Source organism: Scylla paramamosain, chromosome 19, assembly GCF_035594125.1.
Source record: "Scylla paramamosain isolate STU-SP2022 chromosome 19, ASM3559412v1, whole genome shotgun sequence".
Taxonomy (NCBI): domain Eukaryota; kingdom Metazoa; phylum Arthropoda; class Malacostraca; order Decapoda; family Portunidae; genus Scylla; species Scylla paramamosain.
In genome coordinates, this window is record NC_087169.1 from 16,615,208 (window position 1) to 16,640,431 (window position 25,224).

The 25,224-nt window shown below is 39.3% G+C and overlaps 1 protein-coding gene and 1 long non-coding RNA gene across 8 annotated transcripts in view; one reads left to right on the forward strand and one right to left on the reverse strand.

The window, feature by feature from the left end:
- Window positions 1–722: 722 nt before the first annotated feature.
- Window positions 723–17,988, forward strand: LOC135109759 (heparan sulfate glucosamine 3-O-sulfotransferase 5-like). 7 transcript variants are annotated; one of them, XM_064021371.1, is made up of 7 exons: window positions 729–1,260; window positions 3,627–3,853; window positions 4,242–4,516; window positions 4,928–5,148; window positions 5,574–5,703; window positions 6,361–6,526; window positions 14,122–17,988. In XM_064021371.1, exons 2-7 carry the CDS (start codon window positions 3,646–3,648, stop codon window positions 14,163–14,165), a joined length of 1,044 nt encoding a protein of 347 aa, XP_063877441.1. In that variant the 5' UTR covers window positions 729–1,260; window positions 3,627–3,645; the 3' UTR covers window positions 14,166–17,988. The 7 variants fall into 7 exon arrangements, with proteins under 7 accessions (XP_063877440.1, XP_063877442.1, XP_063877443.1 ...); XM_064021370.1 differs by having other exon boundaries at window positions 723–1,260; window positions 4,254–4,516; window positions 6,361–17,988; XM_064021372.1 differs by having other exon boundaries at window positions 725–1,260; window positions 4,290–4,516; window positions 6,361–17,988.
- The window catches only part of LOC135109764 (uncharacterized), a 140,213-nt gene continuing 125,439 nt past the window's right edge, over window positions 10,451–25,224 (reverse strand). Inside the window, exon 4 of the long non-coding RNA XR_010272894.1 lies at window positions 10,451–10,503. This is a non-coding gene — a long non-coding RNA (uncharacterized LOC135109764). The remainder of the gene's footprint in view (window positions 10,504–25,224) is intronic.

Sequence of the window (25,224 nt, forward strand, 5' to 3'; positions counted from 1 at the left end):
CCAGACGTAAAAGTAAAAGTACTCCTCTCATCAACTTCCTCGCGTTACTCACCCCCATTACTCATCTCACAGCCAACTGACAGCCTAAAGACACAACATGTGCACTCCTGCCAGCCAAACGCACCAGGTTCACACGCAAGCCTTCCAGAATATTGTGCCCATTACGCTGAAGAGAACAAGGCATGGAACACCCAATCCTGTTCTCCCCTTCCTATAGTTTCTGTCTCTAGCAACACCTTGAAACTTGTACAGAGGTTGCACTCCTAACACATAGATGGCACTGTCACTAATCATCTCAATATACGGAAAACACAATAGTTCGTTATACCTTCCATTGTAACGTTACTTCATTACCTAACCCAGACTCGGACAATGGAGTATTTGCATGTAATATTTGAGGGAATTCTGGGAGGCGTCTCGATTAGCCATTAAGTGTAAGTGGAATGTAATGTGCAGTACGTTAAATATACAGTATACTACATTTCCAGGAAGATGATGTGCGTGTGCGTGTGTATATGTGCGTGTAAGAAGGCGTGAACGAAGGTATGAGGCTTGCGTGGGTGGGTGAGCGTGGGCGTGTGAGGAGGTGAGATGCACACATAACAAACGGTAACAGTATTGCGTGGGTGTCTGGGTGGGCGGGAGGCGGATGTGCAGGAGCTGTGAGTGTAGGTAAGTGGAGGCAAGCTAGGTGGAGGTGAGTAGGCGTGTGGGGGAGAGGGAGGGGAGAGCGGGGAGTTGATGCTAGTGGTGAGAGTGAGGCTGATGCGAGAGTGGTGGCGTGTGGCAACTTCCATGTTGGGGGGAGAGGGGAGTGAGCTCTCTGGCCTCACTCACTCCACTTACTAAACACGTAGAATTTGTTTGTGGGGGAGGGTCGGCAGCAATGACGGTGGGGAGTGTAGTGTGCAGATAACAGCTCGATTACCGCTCTCCATGCCACTTTCCGGGACCTGAGACGCTCTTGAGGCCTGAGGAGACTGTAGAAGAAACTGCGAGGTGAGAAAACGCCCCTGTGACCTCTAAAATCATGAAATATGACCCAACGCGACTCATTCATGGGGGACGTGATTTCTTCGAACGGAATTCCCAGTGACATGTTCCTCCTTCACCGCCTGGGTACCTGCTGGCCTGGCGTTGTTCGTGTGGGGTGCTGTGACTGACGGGTGTGTGTAGTATGTGTTCCTCGTTGTGATGTGTCTTGGGTGTGGCTCTGGGAAAGAGGTTCCTCACTCGTCTCCATGAAAAGGAATCGCCAAGGTTCGTCTATTTATCACGACTTCCAAGGTGCTTTCCTCTTATAACCCTGTACGTTTTTTTTTTTTTCTCTCTAGCTCTTGAAGGTATCTGGCATACTAGACTCTCCAGCCAGCTTCATGAATTCATGCCTTATCTTCGCCAAAATTCGCCTTATTTTTATCACGACTTCAAGGTGCTTTCTTCTGGTAACCATATACCTCTCCAACTCTTGAAAGTAACTTACGTATATCAGTCAGAAGCCAGTTTCATGAACTCATCTCGGTAATTGTCTAGAGTCCTTACCGGGCCTTATTACTGGTCTATTCACTTCAATTCTTTTACACATACCTTCACATGCACCTAAAACATCATTTTAAAGTGGGGGACAAATGCCCCCTTCCCTCTAGTCCAGCAAAATTGGGGACATGTGGGAAGGCGGGGTTTTTGGGTGGGGGAGACATAAATCAGCGAGCGATTTTCGGCCAGGTTAGGTTAGGTTAGGTTAGGTTAGTTTAGGTTAGGTTAGGTTAGGTTAGTTTAGGTTAGGTTAGGTTAGGTTAGGTTAACCTAACCTAACCTAACCTAACCTAACCTAACCTGGCCGAAAATCGCTCGCTGATTTATGTCTCCCCCACCCAAAAACCCCGCCTTCCTACATGTCCCCAATTTTGCTGGACTAGAGGGAAGGGGGCATTTGTCCCCCACTTTAAAATGATGTTTTAGGTGCATGTGAAGGTATGTGTAAAAGAATTGAAGTGAATAGACCAGTAATAAGGCCCGGTAAGGACTCTAGACAATTACCCTCATCTCTTCTCTCTCCAGCTTGTGTTAATGTTGCAACTTACAGGATCCAGAATGCATGGTCTTCCAATTAGAGCAAAGGTCAGGTTAAGATTTACGGTCATAATCCTTCTTGTTCGTTATTACAACAATGGTATTTTGCATCATGTGTATCGCGAATGACTGAGAATATGCTTGACAGCGACAGTCTCCACATCTTAATAGGAGCAATATCTTTTTATCCTTCCAGCCTACTATTCTGCATTGGGCAGTTTTGAAATCAGGCATTAATATAATCATTTCAATTACATGCTGATTTCCCGTTTATATGAAAATCGCTACTAACCTAAAGACAACACAAACTGCTATTATTCTAATGCAAAACGTAGGTGCATGTTGAAGTTGGTGTGAACTTTGTGGCAAAACAAACCTGCCATATAGAAGTAACAGTTCTCCCTGCTTGGCTTATCCTAATGTAGGTCATGAAAGTGGGATGTGCAACTTGATTTGCCAACACTTGTTTATAAATGGCCATGGTGATGTGACTTTCAATAAAATGAAGTATGCTACAGCGATGACTTCTGTGGGAATATCACTATTTTCAAAGGTAATCAGATTCCTACACAAGAGGACACAGGAACATACTCAAACAAAAATCTAACAAATAAATGGGGATATGTATTTGTAGAAGGAATACAAAATGTGATGATTGAGGGTGTATACAAGAGGAGGACTCCTGAGAAATGGAAGGAAAGAGTGCTAGAGTATGTAGGAAAAGAGCAGAGAAGAGAATGAAGTGATTGAAAACTTTTCAAGCTCATATGGTGCCTAGAAGAGAATGAAAGGGTGAGAGCATACATGGACAGAATTAATGAAGACTTCTGTCATGGCTGTCCTTTCAAGAGAGGCCTTGGGAATAGATACTCATACTTGTTTAATAATTATTTTGCTAATTTACAGAAATGTCTTCATTGTTATGTGTTTGATAATATGAATTTAAAAGAATACAGAAGTATAAGTGAGAGGTGTAATTGGTGAGGAAATCCAGAGCTGGAATGCAAGCTTGGAAAACCTCTGAAAACATTTCAGAATTAGGTTATATAAATTACACAAATCTGGCAGTGATCAGTCTGTTACAGAGGTAATGGTAAAACACTGTTTCAACATTATCCCCTTACAGCTTTAAGTGCTGCCATGTTATCACTAATATGTGCAAACATCAGCAAAGATCTTTTGTGGCAGAGAAAAGTAATGGATACTAGAACACTTCCATCTTCCACTGCCTGTCATGCTTCAGGTGTGTCAGGCATGACACGGAAGAAATTCTACAGGAACTTCTTTCATGAAACAACCCCCAAACTACATGATTACTCATGAGTGCCATTAATGCCCATTCATCATCATTCAACATTAAGTGAAATGCCTGAATTTGAAGAAATGCTCCATGTAACAAAAATATCTTTCAAGAATCTAACTCAAACCTTAAACAGATATATTAGCTTTTTTTTTCATTGAATTGTTGGTAAAAGTCCTGAAAGCCTTTGGGTTAATGGTGTGTGTGTTTGAGGGAATAGCATATTTGGCAACCTGGTGTGTGTCCTCATCAGATGGAATGGGGCAAGGGTCATGCTTGTGGGCAGTGAGGAGAGTCACATCATATGGCGTGAAGACTTAGGGAAGCCACCCGCCCGAGGGCCGCTGATGGGGGGCCGTGGCGAGAGCTCTTCACCCTGGAGCGCACTGCGTCGGGTGGCCCCCCTCATGATTCTGGCATCCTTTATCGTCTGCCTTGTCCTCTACTACGTCTCTCCCATGGGAGCTGCAGCCGTGTATGGTAAATGTTCTGCTTTCATTATGTAAAACTAGTACATCACGACATTGTATAAACAGTGAAGGAAATGTTTTATAATAATTAGATGCTATCACAATTCTGTAATGTCAATTAAGGATAACTGCTTATTAATAGGATGAAAATCTACTAGTGCTTGTTTGCTTACAGCTTTTATATTAATATTCTGTTACTAATGCTATTCTGGGGCTATTAGTGCTGGCAGTCCAAGTTTCAACATTCTGCTGGCATGAAACATTTGTGCAGGTTATAAATTCATCTCACTGTTTAGAAAGAAATTATTAAAGCATAGTGGAGAATGTTTGGTTGAAGGACTGTTAGTATATCCCGTGGGAGTTAACACTGGTAGAATGTGACAATAAAATAATTACAGCTCCCTCAGCAGCCTCTGAGACAACTGGGCTTGATTCCGTCACAACAGAAGCTTACCGCAAACGACTGCGCATCAGGGGCACTCAGAGGCGGCTGCCCCAGGCGCTCATCATTGGTGTGCGGAAGTGTGGCACTCGAGCTCTGTTGGAAATGCTGAATCTCCACCCTCATATACAGAAAAATGGGATGGAAATGCATTTCTTTGACGAGGATGAGCGTTATGCAAATGGCCTGGAGTGGTACAGGAAAAAGATGCCATACTCATTTGACAACCAGGTACTGTTATGAATGTTTCAGGGAACTTATTAGTATTTGTTTGACTGGCTTAAGATCATCACAATGTTAATGTCATCAGATCTTGTAACAATATTTTATGAGAGTAGAATAAAATTCTTTGTTTGAAACTGAAATCATAAACAATTTGCTCATCTATTCTTTCATACTAATTTTCTTTTTTTACGCAAAATACAAAAATGAAACCATGAAGCACAAAAGATGATGCTTCAGTGTCTAAGTTGAAGAGCATATACTTATACAGTAGTGTATCCTTCCCAAGAAGGCAAGACCCCACCGTCATGGTCAGCCACAAGGAAAAAGAGGGGTCTCAGCATCCCTTTAATCAGGTGGTGATGCACCCTCATAAAAGTATTAAAGAGCAGCAGACATAAGCAGTCCCTTCCCTTGCAGGTCACCATAGAGAAGACTCCCTCTTACTTCATCTCCCGGGAGGCTCCGGCTAGGATACGAGCCATGAATGCCACCATCAAGCTGCTGCTCATCGTAAGAGAGCCTGCCACCCGGGTGGTGTCCGACTATGCCCAGATTATGGAGACCAAGCTGAGGAAAGGCAAGCAGGTGGCACCATTCCACAAGAGAATCCTCACAGCAGATGGAGAAATTAATGACGGGTGAGGCTGCCTTGCCAGATAAGTCATCACTGCTTCATCTCTTGCTTTATTCAGCCTGTTCTGTAAGCTGGCTGATATGATGGTTATTTGGTGTAGTAAACCTTTATAAAATACCCTTACATTAGGGAACAGTTTGCTGTATATGCAATACTTAGTTTAATGCAGGAATCCTTCCAAGAGAAGATACAGTGAACCTTCACATCAGGTTAGCCATTTCTACAGAAGGTTTAGGTCTTGGTGCCCCTGCCACTAAGGAGGAAGCTGAGTTACAATATACAGTCCACCACAGCACTTGGTTCTCATTTCAATTTGTTACCAACAATGCTACAAAATCTCTACACACTTAGACAGCACATGCACTTGTTTTACAAAGGCTCATCTCTTGGTTTAGTAGTGTTATGTGGTAATGACTCCCTCTGTTTCAGGTTTAAAGCAATACAAATCAGCCAGTATGCAGTCCATGTCCTGCGCTGGCTGCGGGAGTTTCCCCGTGAACAAATACACATCATAAACGGTGATAACTTAATAAGAGATCCTTACGCGGAGATTAATAAGGTTTGTGTTGCATTTTGTTTTCAATTTCTTTGTTTGCATGACTAAGAGTGAAAGAAACCCTTTAATAAATGTTTTTTTTCATTTGTATTTGTTATTCTACACTTTAATTTTCCTTCACTCTGGTAATTCTTTAAGATTGTTTCTAATGAAATGGTATTCTTACATAAATACAAAATACAGAGAAATTTTTAGATCAAAACAGTGTTCATTAATTATAGTCCTAAATGTTTCTACTGGGTATGTTTTGTACAGCATTTCTGGAAGGCAAAGTGATATGAATGTATCAAGAACAAAAGGCAAAAAATACCCAGCATAAGAAGTTATGTGGATGTAAGATGAAGAGAGAGTAGATGAAGAGTGTGTGTGGTGTGGCCTGAATGAAGTTGTATTTGGTGGTGCAGATGTCAGATGAAGACATTTGCACCACTAAAAAGAAGATATAAGATGAAGATAGACTGCCTGAGGTGTGGTGTTGATTGAGGGATACAAATGAGAGAAAGAATCATTGTATGCAATAGAACAGAACATAATGTAAGGGAATGGATGAAGAGTGGTGTGGCATGAATAGAAGTTTACTTAGACGTGACCTGCTGGGAGCTTTGCTTCTTCATAGAAAATAGTGAGGCATGGATAGTAATGCTTATGATGGTATTCCAGGTGCAGCAGTTCTTAAGGCTTCCCCCATACATAACACCAGACAACTTCTACTTCAATGAGACCAAAGGCTTCTACTGTATGCGTAATGAAACATTCCAGAAATGTTTAGCAGATGCCAAGGGTCGGCCCCACCCCTATGTGGATCCCGCAGTCATGTCTCAGCTGCGTAAGTTTTTTGTTCCCTTCAATGAACAGTTTTATGAAATGGTTGGCCACAACTTTGGGTGGCCTACTTCCTAACACTTCTGTTTCCCGGCGTGCTAGAGGCTTTCCTGGCCCAGGGCTTGGCCGCTGTGGTCCAGGCACCTGCTGGCCATCTCATCTCTCCCTTTTTTTATCCATAATTATAGTACAATTTTATGGTGATACTTTAATATTATTTATGTCTGTTGCATAAAAGGTTTAGAGCACAAGATATGAAGCAAGTGACAAAGTAATTTATTTATTTTTAAATGTCCTAAATAATAAGAATAGGCAAGGTTTCATTACCAAAAAACATGCTGTGAATGTATCATTGTGTCATGCTGAATGTGTCTATGATGAGAGTGCATCTGTTTTAAAATGTTGAATTTGCTCATTAATTTAATGGCTGAATGTTAGTATCACATAATACTGATTCAGCAATCTTTAAAATGTGTAGAACATAATTTTATAATGTGTGAGGCAGTCCACTGGAATGAATTTTCCCACAATGAGGATCAACGAGGCAACTCTGGTGGGGCAGTCATGGCCTGGGTAGCAGCCCTGGTGGGGCTCTTCTGCCAGGTACTTTGTACCTGCATCAGAATGAAGACTACAAAGCAAAGATGCTTAATTTCCTTATAATTACAAATATATATGAGTTATGGCCATACAGTAATCATTTATGAAACTTCTTATTAAGTTATTGCACATTAAAATAAATTTTGATTAATACTGCTTAAATAAAAATTGAGAGTCCTATCTTCTGCTTATGGCTGAGGCAGTTTGTGTTATGAGAGAAGTAATAATTAATGCTGATACTCTCAGAACGGACTTGAGTTTTACTGGTGATCTTTCGAGATGCAATGGTTTATAGTAACTTGTTGAAACTTAAGAAAATTCATTATCATGGGCTCTTGCATGACATTTAGTGTAATAGGTCCTTGGTTAGTCAGTGTCTCATGTGCCTCAAGTATTGCAGGCAACTGGATGCAACAAATTTCAAAACAATATTTAATATGGAACATTTTTGGATCACAATTTCTGCTGCAATACTAGTGTCATGAAAACTAAGCATACAAAATGCAATTGGCTTTTGTGGAATGTCTTGGTGGCTGCTTCTTTAGTTTTCTGATGGGGCTTGCTCAAATATTCTTATGGAATTTTGATCCAAAGTGTTCCCCAGTCACACTTCCTTGTTGTGGAGTCATGAATACCTTCTGGAATCATGTTGCCATTATTACAAACTGCAAAAAACAAAACTCAGCAAGGATTCATTTGTGCATATGCAAATTTTATGTGGTGTGTGTGTGTGTGTGTGTGTGTGTGTGTGTGTGTGTGTGTGTGTGTGTGTGTGTGTGTGTGTGTGTGTGTGTGTGTGTGTGTGTGTGTGTGGTGGGAATGTAGGAGCGGATAGATATGTGCAAAGATGCAATACGCAAGGAAGTCTGATGCACTGAGACTTTAATGGATGGCTAAGGGCTGTTTAGCTTTAAAATTCCCTCACTCACTAAATGTCATGGGTTGTCAACTTATTTCTCTCCCTTCCCTATACATCTCTGGTGCACAGTGTCCCAAAATATTTCATGCTGAGGACTGGCACTAAAGGCTGAAGTGACAACCAGTACAAAGACCATCAAGTAAGATAATCACATTCAGTATCCCAAGACACATCAGGCATCTATACAATATTCATTGGCCAGATGCAGCAGACTGGAGTTTTTGAATGGGAATTTGATAAGTGTTTATATTTTTGAGCAGGCTATCTTCTTGAGATATATATATTGATATAAATTTTTATTGAAATTTCTTTGTGAAGCACCATGGTGTTTCCAAATTTTCCGTGCATGGACAGCCATGCAGATGAAGCCAAAAATCAGTAAAATAAGTCATCCAAAAGTGTGCATGTGTGAATGAGAGAAAGGGCATTTCAATGCAGGTAAACTTTTATTTTGATTTTATTCCTAAGCTGTAAGCACGCATATAAGGGATTCAACTCTTCTCTTTCCTCTTGAATTGCACAATATACATATAACTCTGCACCTCTTCATGCCTCTACTGTCACTGTGGTGAGCTCTGTGTTCTGCCGCTGCTGCTGCACCACCAGGCACAGCATCAGCTGGCCGGGACTCAGGCATTGTTGTTTCTTGTGACTGTTGTTGCCTTTTACATGGGGACAAAAGGTGATCTTCAACTCACTCATGCTGGCTCTTGGTGAACTCAAAATACTTCTTTGAAAATTGTGCCCTTGAAAGTTGAATGTGATCTAATCTAAATAGTAAGAAATTGAAAATTAGTGCAGTCAGTTCATTAGTGAAATGTGAATAAATGCAATAATGACTCATTTTCTCGTGAACTGAAATGATTTACACTAAAAACTAACTCAACACTTATAAACTCATACTAAAAATATTTCCTACTGGAAATAGATTTATTGTAGAGTCATATTTTGTATACAACCTCGATGTTCTAGAATAGCATTTAAGTGACAATAGCTCAAAAATATATTTTGAAAGAAATGTAAATGAATCAGAAGCAACCATGAAAAGTATAAGTTTTGAGCAGCTGCATTCAGCAAGTCTCCCTGCTGGGGAGTGGGCAGCAAGCCAAGGCGCCAGCAATGCGCCATGACGAGAAGGTCACCTCTTGTCCTTACAAAAGCAGCATTTAGTAACGAGTCTGTCCAGTCTTGCACTTAGCCTGGGGGAAAGCATTTGCTGCCCCCCACGCCTCTATTTGCACTGATATTGATGTAATTTTTAAAGACTAATAGCTTTGTGACCATCTGCTGTCTTTCATCATATATTTTATACTATTCCATTAGGTATATGGAAACCAAAAATATTTTTGTGAAGATTATATCATGAAGTACTGTATATAATTCTTTGGGGGCCCATGGTTGAGGTATAGAACATGTGTGCACTGAAAAATGTTAACTTAATTTCAGACTTGGCAAGCTGCAGCTTCCATTTCCATAGTTTTGTTTTATCTATTAATTTTTCAGTCATAGTCTGAGGTGACAAAGTCTTTTTCCTTACAGAACACCTAACTGGCATGTTCATTAGTAAAATTGGTTTTACACTGACATGAAAACCTTTCATACTGTTACTAATCACTTCTTTTTTCTGTGTGACCAGCAGTTCTCTGTGGCTCAAGGTGCTGCATCAACTACTGTCATTTTCATTTCCATTTTTTATTTTATTTTTCAACACTGACATCACTAACATGCAGGTGTTTCATGTTAAGTGACTTTTTTTAATATCTTGGAAGTTTACTATTGCAAAAATCAAGAAAGAAATATCACATATGAGGTGTCTGAAATCATTAGGGAAATATATACCACCAAAATTAAGATCTGGGTATATTACATTTCAAACTTATATTTTTTTGTGTTTTCTCAGAAAATAAAATTAATCAAATCTCTTTAGTTAAGCAGTAGAACAAGCTGTAATTCACTAAATGCAAATAAGGGTAGTTGAGAGCTGAAATATTAAGGGATAAACAAGACAAACTTCTCCCCATCCACATAAGGGTTGGTCAGGGCAGAAAGGCCTCTACAATACCCTGTCCCTGCATCACTTTTACTTATATGAAACTACACCTCTCACTCATCCATTTCATGCCATATTAAAAAACAGGTTTGTTTCATTTTGTATCTTATTTCACTCACAAGCATTTTCTGTAATACTATTTCTTCATCTATTTTCTACATGTCTATACCATCACTGTACTTCTTAATCATTCTGCTACTCCACAACTCAGACTGTCAAAAGCTCACTCTTCCAAAGTGGCCACTCCACACACTTGTTGTGTGACATCACCTTAAATAATTTCTCAAGTTCCACATTACTTTGTCTCATCATGCTGACATCTATAAACACTGAAGAAATGGAAAGTCAAAACAGGGTACTCACCAAGTCAGGGGCACGTGTGATGGTGCTTGCTTGGACAGTAAGTAAGGATCTATAAAAAAGAAATTGAAAATAGTGTTATCCTTTTGTCTCTGGACACCTCATTATTATGCAAAGATTCACTCCATGGTGTATAGGTATATATAAAATACTGTATCAACAATAGATCATATTCACAATCACACACATTAATGTCTTATCACAAACATCAGGGCTCCATCTCCAGTGAGTATTCCTTACCAGCACAGAACCAGCTTGTGCTTTGTATACTGTTACTACACAGCAGAAATTTGCAGATTTTCAACCTGACATCATTTTGCTCATAATCAAGCAATTATAGAAAATGAATTTATAACTAATCAAAGATATTTATTCATAAGCACATTCTTACTAATTAACATTTTATTTCCAAATGTGTCAGATGGTACAGTAATTTGAAATATCTATGGTGATTAGCACATATGATGTAAATTCCTTGATAAAATATTCACTCATTGGAAGTATTGTAAAAGTGACTGACTGATAGATATGAATTATGGTTGATCATGGAAGTCTGAAACTTGAAGACATAATCAGTCTCTAACTACCTAATCTTCCTGCTGGTTGTGCTGGTGGTGAATAGTTTCTTGGGCTACTGAGTCCTTGCTTTTACTCACATTCCTCATTTGTTACTACGAGCTACCCTTGGCAAACACAGCTTCAGTTACTTTCAGCTTTTTGCACATGCATTCTATCAAAAAGACCTGTTTCATTTATCTATCTATAAATCAAGGTGACATTCCTCTAAAGGGAGGAGCAAAGACAAGGCAAGTTCATGCAGACATACACAAGCATTCCCTCGCATCTCAGGCTGTAGATATCTAAGGGAGACATGACTGACCTTCCCTGCTCAAGGATAAGGTTGTGCACCATGCCAGGCAACACTTAGGGACAGGAGAGATTCTTACTGTGGTGACAATATGACTACCTTTATCATCTTCCAAATGAAGAACTTGATTATTCTACTTCTAGAGTATAGTTAGATTAACTTGAGATTTTGCAAGGAAAAAAAAAAGTGGAGCATCTTGGGACCATGTAGCTCTAGTTCTGTGTTATTAGGTTAGGAAGATGCATGTGGTAATACTCTGGAGAATTGTGAGAGAATATCTTTCATGCATCAGTTTTATTTTCTGGGTATATACATAAATGTAGTTTTTTTTTCTTCCTAACTAAGAAGTGTTGTATTTGTAGTTATATCATTTTCAGCTAGAGACAAGCTGAAATGTTCAGCAAAGAACAACAAGCAATATACAGCTTTAGTAGAGATGGAGGAAAGTTGTAGAGTGAGTCAGAAAGTAGTATGGACACTTAATGGTAGCTAGGATAGTATTTATTGGTAATTTTGATGTCTTAGGACTGTACGCACAATTTTGGTCTGTTGATTTGGTGTGTGTGTGTGTGTGTGTGTGTGTGTGTGTGTGTGTGTGTGTGTGTGTGTGTGTGTGTGTGTGTGTGTGTGTGTGTGTGTGTGTGTGTTCACTGCACAGACCGAAACACCAACCTGACACTGATACTCAAATCTCCAGGGTATTCAAGCCAAGACACACTCAAGTGCCACAGAGCAACATTTTTACTCAAAACAGATTCAAATCCCTGCTCTTTGTGGGCAGAAAATTACTCTGCACACTTCAGTTTAAATTACTTCCTCATCACTGGAGGATGAATTTTCCTTAAAGACATCTTGAGCTTAACATCCTGTAGGCTAAACTGAGTGGTAATTTCATTGAATGATAAAATGACATCTTCAAACATTGAGTGTAAGCATGTGCATGATGGTGCACTGTCATGGGATGCATTGCCTGCCTGGTATGGAGCAGAACACCACTTACTTTATTGGCTTGAAAGAACCGTTAATAATCCTATCCAACATTTTCAAATACAGTGGGTGTAAGAGTTACAAGCATTCAGAGATACAAGCAGTCTACTCACAAATTAAAACTGCTTGGTGCTGTTCCTTTTGCCAACCTTAAGTTCAGACTTGGCACTATGTGCCAAATTTGCCTAATATGCCACTTCACCACAGCCCATGCTACGCAGCAGCATGGTGTAGGACAGCCCTCCTCTCCAGTCCCTTGTACCTCTGCAAGCAGTAGGACAAGCTCTATTGTGGTATTACATTGTTTGTGGAATGTACAACATTTTTATTTATTTTTTTTTTAATGGTACTGAAAAATTTTGCTAAGTTGTGAGCAGAATAAGTTACAAGCAGCCTTCTGAAACATAGCTCCCTTGCAACTCTGACACCCTCTGTATTTTCTGTACATTTTCCTTGTATCAAACCCCACACCAAAATTGTTGGTGCCACTTTCACTGCAGGCGTGGCACCAACACCTCTTTTTCTCTGCACACCATAAACAATTGCCACTTTCTGCATCACCTGGAGATTAGGTTAATATTTCATGCAGTGCCTTTTGTTCTTCACTGGACATTTTTCACTTGATCATTTCTCCCAGTCTGTGTGGGCACAAATAAGAGAATCGTTCTCAATCCTTTTAACAATATTACAGTCAATACTCTTTTACATGGAATATGATTATTTAAGTAAGTGCAGGCTATAAGACTTTTTTTTGCATTTTAATTTGTTTATATATATATATATATATATATATATATATATATATATATATATATATATATATATATATATATATATATATATATATATATATATATATATCAGTCACTGAACAGCTACATATTTAAACACATCATTGCTGTTGTATGTGTGAATGAATGTAGTATGGGCTTGTGTGTGTATATTTAAAATGTTAATATTTGAAGGGGTTGGTGAATGTGTATAGTGTAGTCCAGCTTTAGATAGTTATGATTGTCACCATGAGACTGTGTCACAGGGAAGGCGGGAAGAAATGACTGTGTGTGTACAGCAAATTCCAGACTTGGAGTACATTTAAATATGCCTTTGGTCCCCCATTTATTTATAGTATTATTTCTTTGATACACAAATATTTGTACACACACAACAGTTACATTTTGTATTATGTTTACATTAACACTTGAGAAGTATTAATGTGGCTGAAAGACATGACCCATTCTGTGCACAGCAGAGGGTCACTCAGTGGCTTGTGGGCTGCTGCCCAGTATGATGTCCTCAGACCTCACGCTGGTGGTGGCAGACACCTGTCACTGACAGAAGGAGTCAGTGCACTGAAACTACCTCAAGGATGAAGCATGTAGCATGTATTTCATCTAGTCTGTGAGACCCACTGGGCCAAATTAATAATAAGTGATGAAGACAGCGGATTATCATTCACAAAGCTTTTGATAATGTTCCCTATGGTGAACAGTTACTTTTCATACTGAAAATATATTGATGTACTATTGATGTTGCACATGGTAATGAGCATATACAAAGCATTATTTGCTTCAGTTGTATGAAGGATATGTCAACCATGCAGTACAGTTAACTTCAGTTGTATGAAGATTACTTATGTTGAATACTGTATCAACTTTCACCGAGTGTGGCATATAAAGCTGAAATGATGTTAAAGGATATTTTAACTTGAGTTTAACTTTCTTAAAAATGCTGCAAGATACTTTGGTGTTAAGGGAATTTATATAGTTCGTCACTTTTAGAAATATTATGGTTCACAAACAATTTACTGTTTGACAGCTCTCTGTCAGTCTTTTGTAGTGTTCCTGACACTTTCTGCATAGCCTGCCTCAAAACGCCTCCCAGGAGTGCACCGTGGCTCCTTAAGACAGTGCACTCATTGGACAGAATCTGAGGTACAGTTTGTAGGAAAATAACATGACACACATACAGGTAAGGCAAAATAGGGACCTGGGTGTAGTCTGTGGGTGTGTGGGTGAGTGATGTGCTGCAGGGTGTGGGTGGTGCTGGTCTTTGTTGTTACAGGCCACTCCCCTATTTGGTTGACTATTGATAAGCAGCGTCTCCTTAGTGAAGGTATTATGTATCTCATCTGTAGAATACTGTCTTGTAAACAGTGTTACATTTATATGTATATGAACAAAACATGTTGATTAATCTTCATCACTATCTGTTCAAATTATATTTTTTGTAAATGAGCCAGATTAAGCATTATGGGTACATTTGAGAGTGTGAACCAGAATAACTATTATGGGTATATTACAGAGTATTCAATATATCACATCAATGTTAAAATTTCCTTTTATGAATATGTTTTCTGCAATATTATGAACACAATATTCCATGTTGTTAGACCTTTTATCTAATAGTTTACACAAAGTTCAAGTCCAGACTGCATAGATTGTGTAAAACAACTGAATATCAGAGAAAACTGAATAATATGGCAATTTTCCTTTCCAACAGCTCTATTTTGTGCTATGTAATTCATGTTTACAAATGTCTACTTATCAAAAAGCAAAGGAGTTCACCAGCTGGTCCCTGCAAGAGTCATCGAGTGCCATGCGAGTTAGTTGGGCAGAGTGTGAAGGCTGGGTCATGGCATAAGTGTTAATTATACTTTGCTGGAGTATAAGAAATATAGCAAGACATTGTATTCTCATCCTACTGTTGCTTTGTCTTCTTTGAGTTTTGACTGGCCAAGTCCTATCATGTTACTTGTAATAATTCAGGGCAAGTTCTTGGGAGAGGTTGTAAGGTCATCTTTAGCAACAATATACTCAAGTCAGTGAATCTTCAAGCAGAAGTAAAAAAAAAAAAAAAAAAAAAAAAAAAAAAAAAAAATATATATATATATATATATATATATATATATATATATATATATATATATATATATATATATATATATATATATATATATATATTACATCCTAAACACTGTGCTGGAATTGTCTTGTTCTTGGCATGTTCCACCTACAGAAGCACAGGAGAAGGTTACATGTGAGCCTTCATACATGTTAGATGAATGAGATATTCAGATGACTGGTTTGGTGTTGATCTCTGTGTGCAGAGTACAGCAATAGTGTGGGTACGAAAGCATGGCACTTTGGGATCAAGCTGGTTTCTTGCCACTCACTGGTGTCTGCATGGTATTGAGAGTTTGTGGTAAACATTAGGATATTATGGTTTTCTTGGGGATTATAGCTTTTAGTTTATATACATATATATATATCTATATTCAGTTTTATTTAAAGTGGAATTATATTTATGGTAATACCTCATATTTTTAATTATTTAAAGTAAAAATTACATCCATTATGGAAATTATACTGGTGAACTTGTGTGCTAATATGTAAGAAACTTGTATATAAAATGAAAACATTAATGTTATTGTTTAGTATAAAGGTAACTGATGGGTAATTATTTGTATGTACGTATGATGTGCATGACGTGTACTGCACACAGTACTACATTATGATCAAGTGTGTAGCTATGATGATTGGTTTGTCTTAGGATACTCCATTTCTGTTACAGAGTATAATGTTTTGTAGCTAAAATTATAGTTTTATGTAAGTAAACACATTGTAAAACTAATCATTAGTTTAAACAATAATTGTGACTTGGTTTCAAATTTAGTGGTTTTCATGAAATCCATTTTTATGAAGCATACCTCAGAATTGCCATTAACCTAAATTACCATTATTCAGTTCCTGATGATTACTTTGCACATCCAGCTACAGTTTTATATACATCCACGAGTTGTTCATTCATTTGTTAGAAACTTTGGATTGGTGCTAAAGTAACATTTATTGAGTCAATGATACGTGAGTGAAGGGGTTCACTGATGACAAGACACTGGGAGGCCTTTCAATATGTTACCTATGTTGTGCAGAGACTCACTTTTAGGGTGCTCAATTCTTCATTCAGAGTGCAAACTAAAAGAAAAGAGGAGCAACTAAACACTGTATTGTCAGTGTATATCTGTATTATATTCCTGTTCTAGTTACTGCTTTGCTCTGATTATTTTTGTCATCGTAACTCCTCAAGTTTGTGTGAGTTGGAGGAAAGAAGAGGCAGGTATTGAATAACACTGCAATGCCTACGTATATGCTATATTTTTTTGATATATGTTAACATTTTAATGTTGTATGTAGTTGATCTGGAGCTTTGTTGTGATAATGTTGGTGAGACTAAGGTTTGGGTGTCAGACTCTTGAGTGTTGTGGTTGTACACTGCTAACAGAACAAACAGCTTCCTAGTTGCCAAAACTTAGCAAATACAGTGTGTAAATATCGTGTTAACCTCTACCTCCTCCTGAGTTCCCGGTCTGGTGTAGCATAGGCGCAGTGAGGCTCCCCCAGAGGTGCCCTGGCTGTGGTGTTTTAGTTGGTGTCAACACAAAATTGTAGAAAATATACATCAGAAATATATTTTTGACCCAGTTGAAGGAGAGTTATATATGCCATGTACCACACTAATTGTAATAATGCCTGACAAGTAGTGTTTCCAGCAATTATTTTTCCAGGACAACACTTCCTTCTCAGCAGTACACAATGCACTCATGATACTGAAATGACTCAGTAGCTGTATTCCCTTGTAAAGCTATATACTCCCTCTTGACAGACAATTCTCAATTAACACAGACAAAAACCTGAATCACATAGTCCCAGAACTCTAATTAGATTTTGATGAAGAGTTCACCAGAAATTGGCAGGCAGCAAAGAATTGCCAGTCACAAGAGCAGTATCATGGGTTCTTGTCAAGCCAACACCTTCCCTTCCCCTTCACTATCCCTCTCCTCTTCAGTAGATCCAACCCTACTGTTCTTTTGTGATCATTACTTCTTGCTGAATTGTACTAAGAGTATTACAATAGAGTGGCACTTGTAAAGCACGTTTGTCTTTACATTTGTTGATATAATATAAAGCAAGTAATTATTTTTTGAATGTGGGCATATTTCTATACAAAGACATATCTTAATGATCTTATAAAGCTTAAGAAATGTAGTCTACATGCTGTATAATATCACAAAGTTTGATGCCAACAACCATATCTGTAACACCACAGAAAAAAAAAAAGCTAAGAGTATATGCACACATGCTCTGATTTCTTATTTATCTTATTTTTGTGAAGATTTTCATTGTAAGTGCAAAGAATGTTTTTCTCCATAGGTTTGTGTAATCCACAGTACATTGATCATATTCAAAGTTGTTCTAATGAAGCATGTAAACTCTATTCTTGTAAGTATTTTGGTCAAGATCCTGTGTTTAGTGAATCAAGAGAAAAAATAGAGAACATTAGAGGTATTCAATATTCTTATCAAAGAGTTTCTGTGTCTCAGTATCACATATATTTTTATATAAACTAATTTTTAAGTACCAAGAATCATCCATGTGAGGGTTGTGTCCCCAAGCCACTCACAGCCTGGCTTGTGGGTGACTAATCATACATAACAAGGTACTAACACTGAGGAGCTTACAACACCTCTCACGTGAGGAAAACATAGTGAATTTCTTGCCATCTGTTTGTAACTCTAGCATATCATTACAGTTCACCCATGTTTACACTTGTTAAATGCCTTATTTGTTAAAGACCAAATCCTTATGTCACAATATTACTATTGATGTAATAAAAATATCAAATAACTGTTTTCTTTCATGATATTTCTGGATTCAAAGATATTTGCTTACTCTGTGTGAGCAGTGAAATAAACTTAATGAATAATGGAGATTCTAACACCTGGCTAGCCTTCCACAGAGAGAACCCCCATACTACCCAGTATGTTAGCTCAACAATGGTCAAAACACTGCCTATCTGTCAAAAATGACAGAACAGTGTACTATTAAGCTGCAGGAAAAAAAAATGTTTATGATAATTTGCTAAGTAATGTCAAACAACAAAATTTGAAAAGGATGCACACTAACTACAACATACTTTCTTTAAGACAAGTGAGTGGTCTAACGCTTCTGTTCCTAATGCATTATATCTAGTTCAAAACAATGACTACTGAATTTTTTCTACAAAAATATTGTTAATAAGCAATCTTCCTGACCACACCAGAGGCAGGTACAGGAACTGAAACAAATTACTGCTTTAACAACTACCAGCCAAACAGGAGCACAGGCAAAAAAACATTTCAGCCCGATGGATTACTTGAAGATTTCATACCCTGGCAACTTTTTGGATGCATAGAGTTGGGTTAATATGGGTTAGGTGAGTTAAGATTAGGTAAAAATATGATAGGATACGAAAGGTTAGCTTAGATTAGGTAAGGAAACGATAGGCTAGGAAAGGTTAGCTTTTAGGTTAGGTGAGGCTAGATTATCTAACTTTGATTAGGTAAGGTTAGACTCGGTAAAGGCATGATAGTATAGGAAAGGCTAACTTACACCAAATAGGGTAACACTAACCTATCAGTCAACGAAGAAAAATAACCGGTGGGTAACCTTAAAATGAACAGCTAAAACTCTTCCTACCCACGTAAGGAAACCAGGTAAACCCAAAAAGATCAAAGCTGAACAATTTAACAATGGCCTTACATTTGCATGCTGCCTGATGACGAGCCACGCCCCCTCACTCCCTCACTTGCACCCAACATGTCTCAGCTCAGACTAGCACCTGCTTATGGCGTGATCCTGCCTGGCCAATACACCTCACCTGTTACTCCCGTACACTATTACGGCCAGGGAATACAACACACCTGCTAATGGCCAGTGTTTTGGTCCGCATCGTCCCATTCATCTTAGCGCGCCTGCCACACAAATCCCGCCACTGCGAAGTGTTACGAGACAGGAGTCGGGAGAAATTTAGGAAAGAAAATTACGAAAAAATTAAGTAGATATACGTGAAAATTCTTACAGAACTCAAATAAAGATGAATATTACAAACATTACAGAAGGCAACAATTGTCCCTTGAACTTGGCATCAGCCATCCCTGTACTAATCCAGTCACGTTCCCTCAACCATTTCACTCGCTATTTCTCCACATTTCCTGCTTTACTGCTTCTCAAAGACTTGCTTATTGAAAACCCCTCCTTGACGCAGCTTTCAAATATGGATGGAAAGCCCGGAACTGAATCGACTTGAAAACAGATCGAGTCATATTACACTCTAAATCTGTGGCTCATGAATCGTAAAGAAAAAAAAAAAAAAAAAAAAAAAAAAGTGAAAATTAACGGTATCTATTTATTCTAATAAAAAATTCCCCCCCCCAAAAAAAAAAGGAGAAAAAAAAGTTTCATATTTTCTCGATTATTTCAGAGCAATACACTGAAATGGCGTGAAATATTTATTTGTTTATTTTATTTTATCTTATTTTTTCAAATACAGAAATCCCTTCTCAATCTTACCTCACCAAAACTAACAGAAAAACATATTAAAATTCCCGACGTGGATGCTGTTTCTTATCTCAAAAAAAAAAAAAAAATCTCTTTCCCTCCCTTTGATGTCTTGAAGCCTCCCTATCCACGAAAAGTCATGGTGGAGACGCTTTGGGTATGCACGGGTGTCTAGGCTCTGGGCGTGTCCGTGACGAAACACATCGCGGCGGCTTTACGGCTAAAAATGGGAAATTAGAAGTTAGGCGAGGCTTGGGGAATCCCGGGTGTTTTTCGTTTGTGTGGCCGTGACCCCGCGCCGTGGAGGGACAAGGGACAGGCGCCAGGACCATCTAATTATCTAATAGCTTCCTCGTGACCACAGCCTCGGGACAAAGTGCTAACATTATGCAACTTGAGTAGGGATGAGTGGTGTTGGAAAATGCAGCATTAGTTGAACTTTTCATTAAGATTTCGACATTACGCAACTTAAGGTGGGAATGAGTAATATCGAAAGACGCAAACAATAATGGTAGCTTTACACTCCGACATTACGCAGCCTTGGTGGGATTACTCATATCGAAAAATGCATGAAATAACAATGATACTCTAACGTTGCGACTTGATGCACCTTGGTGAAAATTGGTCATGTCTGAAAAATGTCCAAAAAATGCAAGAAATAACCATGATACTTTTACGTTTCGACATGCAACGCGGGTGGAAGTACGCGATATCGAGAGAGAAAAAAAAAAAAAAAACACGCAAAGTAACAATGCTACCTTCCGTCCCAGCATTGTGCAACGTATGACCAATAACTTTAAGGGAAAATAAGAAAAGGGGAACGCATAAGAAAATAAGGAAAATTAATATCGAAAATAAAACGCAAAAGTAACAATGCCACCTTGACGTTCCAACATTATGCAACTGGTGACCAATATTCATGAGTGAGTGCCAGCTGACCGCCACCACACCATCATGCCACCCCACCGCTGCTTATCTGACTATACAACGGCGCTCCAGCCATGCCTAGCCCACTCACCACGTCTACAAGGGCTCCTTACCCCTGCCAGGACATGCCACATAGACAGCCAAAGACTTGAACAATGGGCTGTGACAGGAATTCTACATAACCTTCCTTGAGCTGTACTTACCAAGGCCCGTGTTACCCACTTGCTTACCCATACATACACTCATACTCTGAAACACTTTGGCTTGTAAGAACTCTTTAAAGGTCACACAGACGATAAATCTTCCCCTGATACTGCAGAATTTTCATTAAAATATCACAATAGTCATGGAAACATTTGAAAACCCTAATAATTTTCATTACAATCTGCTAAATTTAAGTCTCCTGAGTTGTTAAACCCGATAATTTCCACCAGAACCTGTTAAAAAATTGAGTTGAGACACCGGAATGTTTCAGATTAGCACTAGAACGTGTTAAATGGATTTTTCATTAGACTATCCACGTATGCATGGAAACACCTTTAAAACAGCAATAATTCCCACTAGAACCGGTTAAATTTAGTTCTTCTGAATCGTCAAACCCGATAATTTCCACAAGAATCAGTTAAAGAATTGAGATACACCGAAACGTTTCAGAATAGCCTAACCTGACGCAGCAAGTCTAACCCGCCAGGAGCCCCAAGACAAGCCACGTGTACTCAGGCCCTTTCCCCTTCCCCTTGAGACCACCCAATGTAGCCAAGACCCACCAATTAACCAAGACACGCGGGACAGTCACAGGTAATTAACCAGAAAGAGCCTGGGTGCGGGGTCCATCACACCTGCGCTGATTACGAGGCGGTGGCACGCGGCGTGAGTACAAGTGAGGTCCACCCCGCCCTCCCTCACTCCCTCCCGTCCACTTCTCCCTCACTCCATGACTTCCTCGATTCTTCTTCCTTGAACTCTCTCGTAACATGTCCAGTTTGTTATGTAAGTTTTTTTTCCATGTTCTTGCTTACGTATTTCCTGTTTTTTTTTTTAAGTTTGAGTAATTTCTTCTATATTATACCTATATTATATTATATTAACCTCTCCATTATGTAAGCTTTTCCGTATTATTGCTTATGTATTTCATGTTTTCCCATTCTTCATCTTCTATTGGTGTGTGTATGAGATAAAGAGCATTTCAGTGCAGATAAGCATTCATTTTGTTTTTATTCCTAAGCTGTAACCACGCATATAAGGGATTCATCTAAAATAGTACTCGTATTCATGGATTGATTCTATATTATATCAACTGTTTCCCTGCATTTCAGAGTCAAAAGTCAGGCAATCTGAATTCCCTGCCACTACTGTACGTCTTCCCTCGATCTTAAACTCAATGATCAAAAATAAAACAGAACAGAATAAAAAAAAAAAATACAGGGGTTTGCTTGACTAGCGAACACGACAATACTTCAGTACTTCCCTCCGCTAAACCATGTACAGATAAGGAATAAACACCCAAACTTACAAGAGACACACTCAACCAGCGACCACCACCACCACCATCACCGCCTGCTTGGGTCCTGGGATGAGAGCTTTCGTGTGTTAATAATCACGAGAAAAGACTTCCTGAGTACTCACAGGGAAAGAAAACGGGAGGAGAGGAGAGGAGAGGAGAGGAGAGAGAGAGAGAGAGAGAGAGAGAGAGAGAGAGAGAGAGAGAGAGAGAGAGAGAGAGAGAGAGAGAGAGAGAGAGAGAGATAGTTTGTTTATTTAAAAGGAGAGGAGACAAGGTGTGCTGGAAGTAGAAGAGAATTTCCGGCAACTCCTCCCTTCCTCCGCCACTCCCTCTGCACCATCTAGAGAGAGAGAGAGAGAGAGAGAGAGAGAGAGAGAGAGAGAGAGACTTATTACCTCCAAAGCACATGAACTATCACTTATCATAAATCTCTCTCTCTCTCTCTCTCTCTCTCTCTCTCTCTCTCTCTCTCTCTCTCTCTCTCTCTCTCTCTCTCTCTCTTCAACCCTCTCCGAAGACTCAAAAGCTCTTTCCTTTGTGTCTTAGGAGGATCCAGTACCCTTTCCAGCCTGCCAGAGGGGATCAGATCTGCTTGCCTTCCCTCCCCTTCCCTTCCCTTCCCTCCAGCAGACAGGTTTTGAGCTCAGGTAAAGTGACCCCATTCAAGGTCATATGATGTCTCCATTCCCCTTTAATTAACCTGAAGAACGACCTGGGTGTTTGGGCAAAAATCTGGAAGTCTGCTTTTTTTCCCCCTTTTTGTGTCTCTTTTCTTTCTTCTCTTCATTTTTCTATTTTTCATTTTTTTTTTTGTTGTTGTTGGTGGTGGTGGTGTTTCTCGAATTCAATTTACAGGTAAGTGTTTATGAAGGTGCTTTTGTGTGGGTTCCTGGAGTGAAATTACGTATGGGTCAATAGGAGGAGGAGGAGGAGGAGGAGGAGGAGGAGGAGGAATACAAAGGAATACAAATAATAACAGGTCTTTTGGTCTTTCTTAGGTTGTTTGATAATGAATATAAAAGTCTAAACTACGACAGGTTACCAAGAAGAAGGAGGAGGAGGAGGAGGAGGAGGAAAGGTGATACTACCAACTTAAAAAAAAAAAAAAAAAAACATATAGCATGAAAAGTTGAACACACACACACACACACACACACACACACACACACACACACACGAGGGAAAGGAAAGGTGAGAGAATAGTAGAAGAAAATATCCGATTATATCCTCTTGACTTCTCCGCTTACCTCCTCCTCCTCCTCCTCCTCCTCCTCCTCCTCCTCCCCCTGTCACCTCATGTTTATGCTGGTCTCCGGCTCACAACTAACAGGTCGAAGGCAGCAGGACACTTGTACATAGATAACATGATATATTATTTTTTCCCACTCGAACTTGCTAATGTTACCACCACCACCACCACCACCACCACCACGCTACTGCTGTCATTAGTGCTACTACTATTACTACTCTTACCACTTTTCTTTCTTTTTTTATTTCTTTTTTTTTTCTTTCTGTTTTCTTGTTCTAGTTGTTTTCGTTCTTTTGTTATTTTCTTTTCTTCTTTTTCTTTCTCCTCTTCCTCTTCCTTGCTACTACTACTACTACTACTACACACACACCACCACCACCACCACCATCACACAGTCTTACAAATCATCCCCAGTCTAACAAATGCCCACAAGACCTCCCTGGTTTTTCCTACCCTTCTTCCTTTCGTCAGGATACTAACACACACAGACAAGTCAATCCACACGCCACTGCCACACTCCATCCACAACCACGGAAGCTAGGAGAGAAGAAAGGAGGGTAAAGGAAGGAAGGCTGAAGAGATAGATGATAGATAGGAGGTGAAAGGTGAGAAGATGGGAAGCTGCAAGGACACGGTTGGTTAAAGAAGGAAGAAAAAAAGGAAAGGGGTATGGATGGTTGCTTGGTGGAGTGTGAAGTTACAGGGGGAAAGATTGTGACGGGATATGGAGTTGTGACGAGGAGGTTGTGACGGGGAGGTTGTGATGGTGCGTGAGGTTGTGACGGGGATGGTGTGTGGAGTTGTGAAGGGGTAGTTGTGAGGGTGTGTGGAGTGGTGACGGTGTGTGGAGGTTGTGACAGTGTGGAGAGGTTGTGATGGGAGGTTGTGACGGTGTTTGGAGTTGTGAAAGGGAGGTTGTGACGGTGTGTGAGGGTTGTGACGGTGTGTGGAGGAGCTGTGGTGTGTGGAATGATATGACTGGTTGTGATCACGTGACGGGGGCATGGATGAGGATGTGGAAAAGGAACAACGAAGAGAGAGAACAAGTACAGGAAGAGAAACGTAAAAAGAAAGATAAATAGAGATGAAGACCAATAAAGAAGAACAGGAGAATATGCAAGAATAAGACGAAATAAACAAAACGTATAGAAAGGAAATCAATAAATGAAGTATGAGAGAGAGAGAGAAAAAAAAACAGGACACAGAACAAGAAGAGACAAGAAGATAAATAAAAACGAAACAAAAGAACACAAAATAACAACACCCAGAATATAAATAAAATAAAAAAAAAAAATACACACAAACAATAAATAAACAAGCACAGGGTACACTCAAAGATAAAAGATAGAAAAAAGATAGTACAGGTTAACGAAGCACGGGAAGAAGTGGGAGTTTAGAGGAGAGACTAAAAAAAAGCAACAGAAAACGAGAGTTAGACACACACACCCGGGGAGAGAAGCGGCCAGAAAGACTTGCACAAGGGAACGTGAAGCAAATATTTAGCAGCGGACAGTTACTTAAGGTGTGAGCAGCATTTCCTGGGCACTGGCGGGCATATCTGAAGGCAGGGAGCTTATGGGTGTGTGAGGTGTTCTTTGCGGTCAGTCTTAAGTCCGTATACAGAAACGTTTTGCTCTCTCACCATGACTTTTCAAGGCCAAAGAGATGATTAGTCAGGTTTTCAAGACTGTTTCTCCTGTTAATAATGTAGAAATCTTGTTAATCTGTCACTAGAATCGCAAAATCACCGTTAAAAACCAGTGTAACATATTAAAAAGGCCCGCATTTTGAAGTACTTTTCTCTTTCACCTCGACTATTTTCCAAGGTCAAAGAGATGAGTAGCAGGGTTATCACGAGTGTTTGT

Excerpts from the sequence above, each read along its gene's own strand:
- LOC135109759 (XM_064021368.1), top strand. The coding sequence starts at position 3,646 with ATGCTTGTGGGCAGTGAGGAGAGTCACATCATATGGCGTGAAGACTTA. Across the intron at positions 4,517-4,927 it reads CATACTCATTTGACAACCAG|GTCACCATAGAGAAGACTCC; the intron begins GTACTGTTATGA and ends CTTCCCTTGCAG. Across the intron at positions 5,149-5,573 it reads GATGGAGAAATTAATGACGG|GTTTAAAGCAATACAAATCA; the intron begins GTGAGGCTGCCT and ends CCTCTGTTTCAG.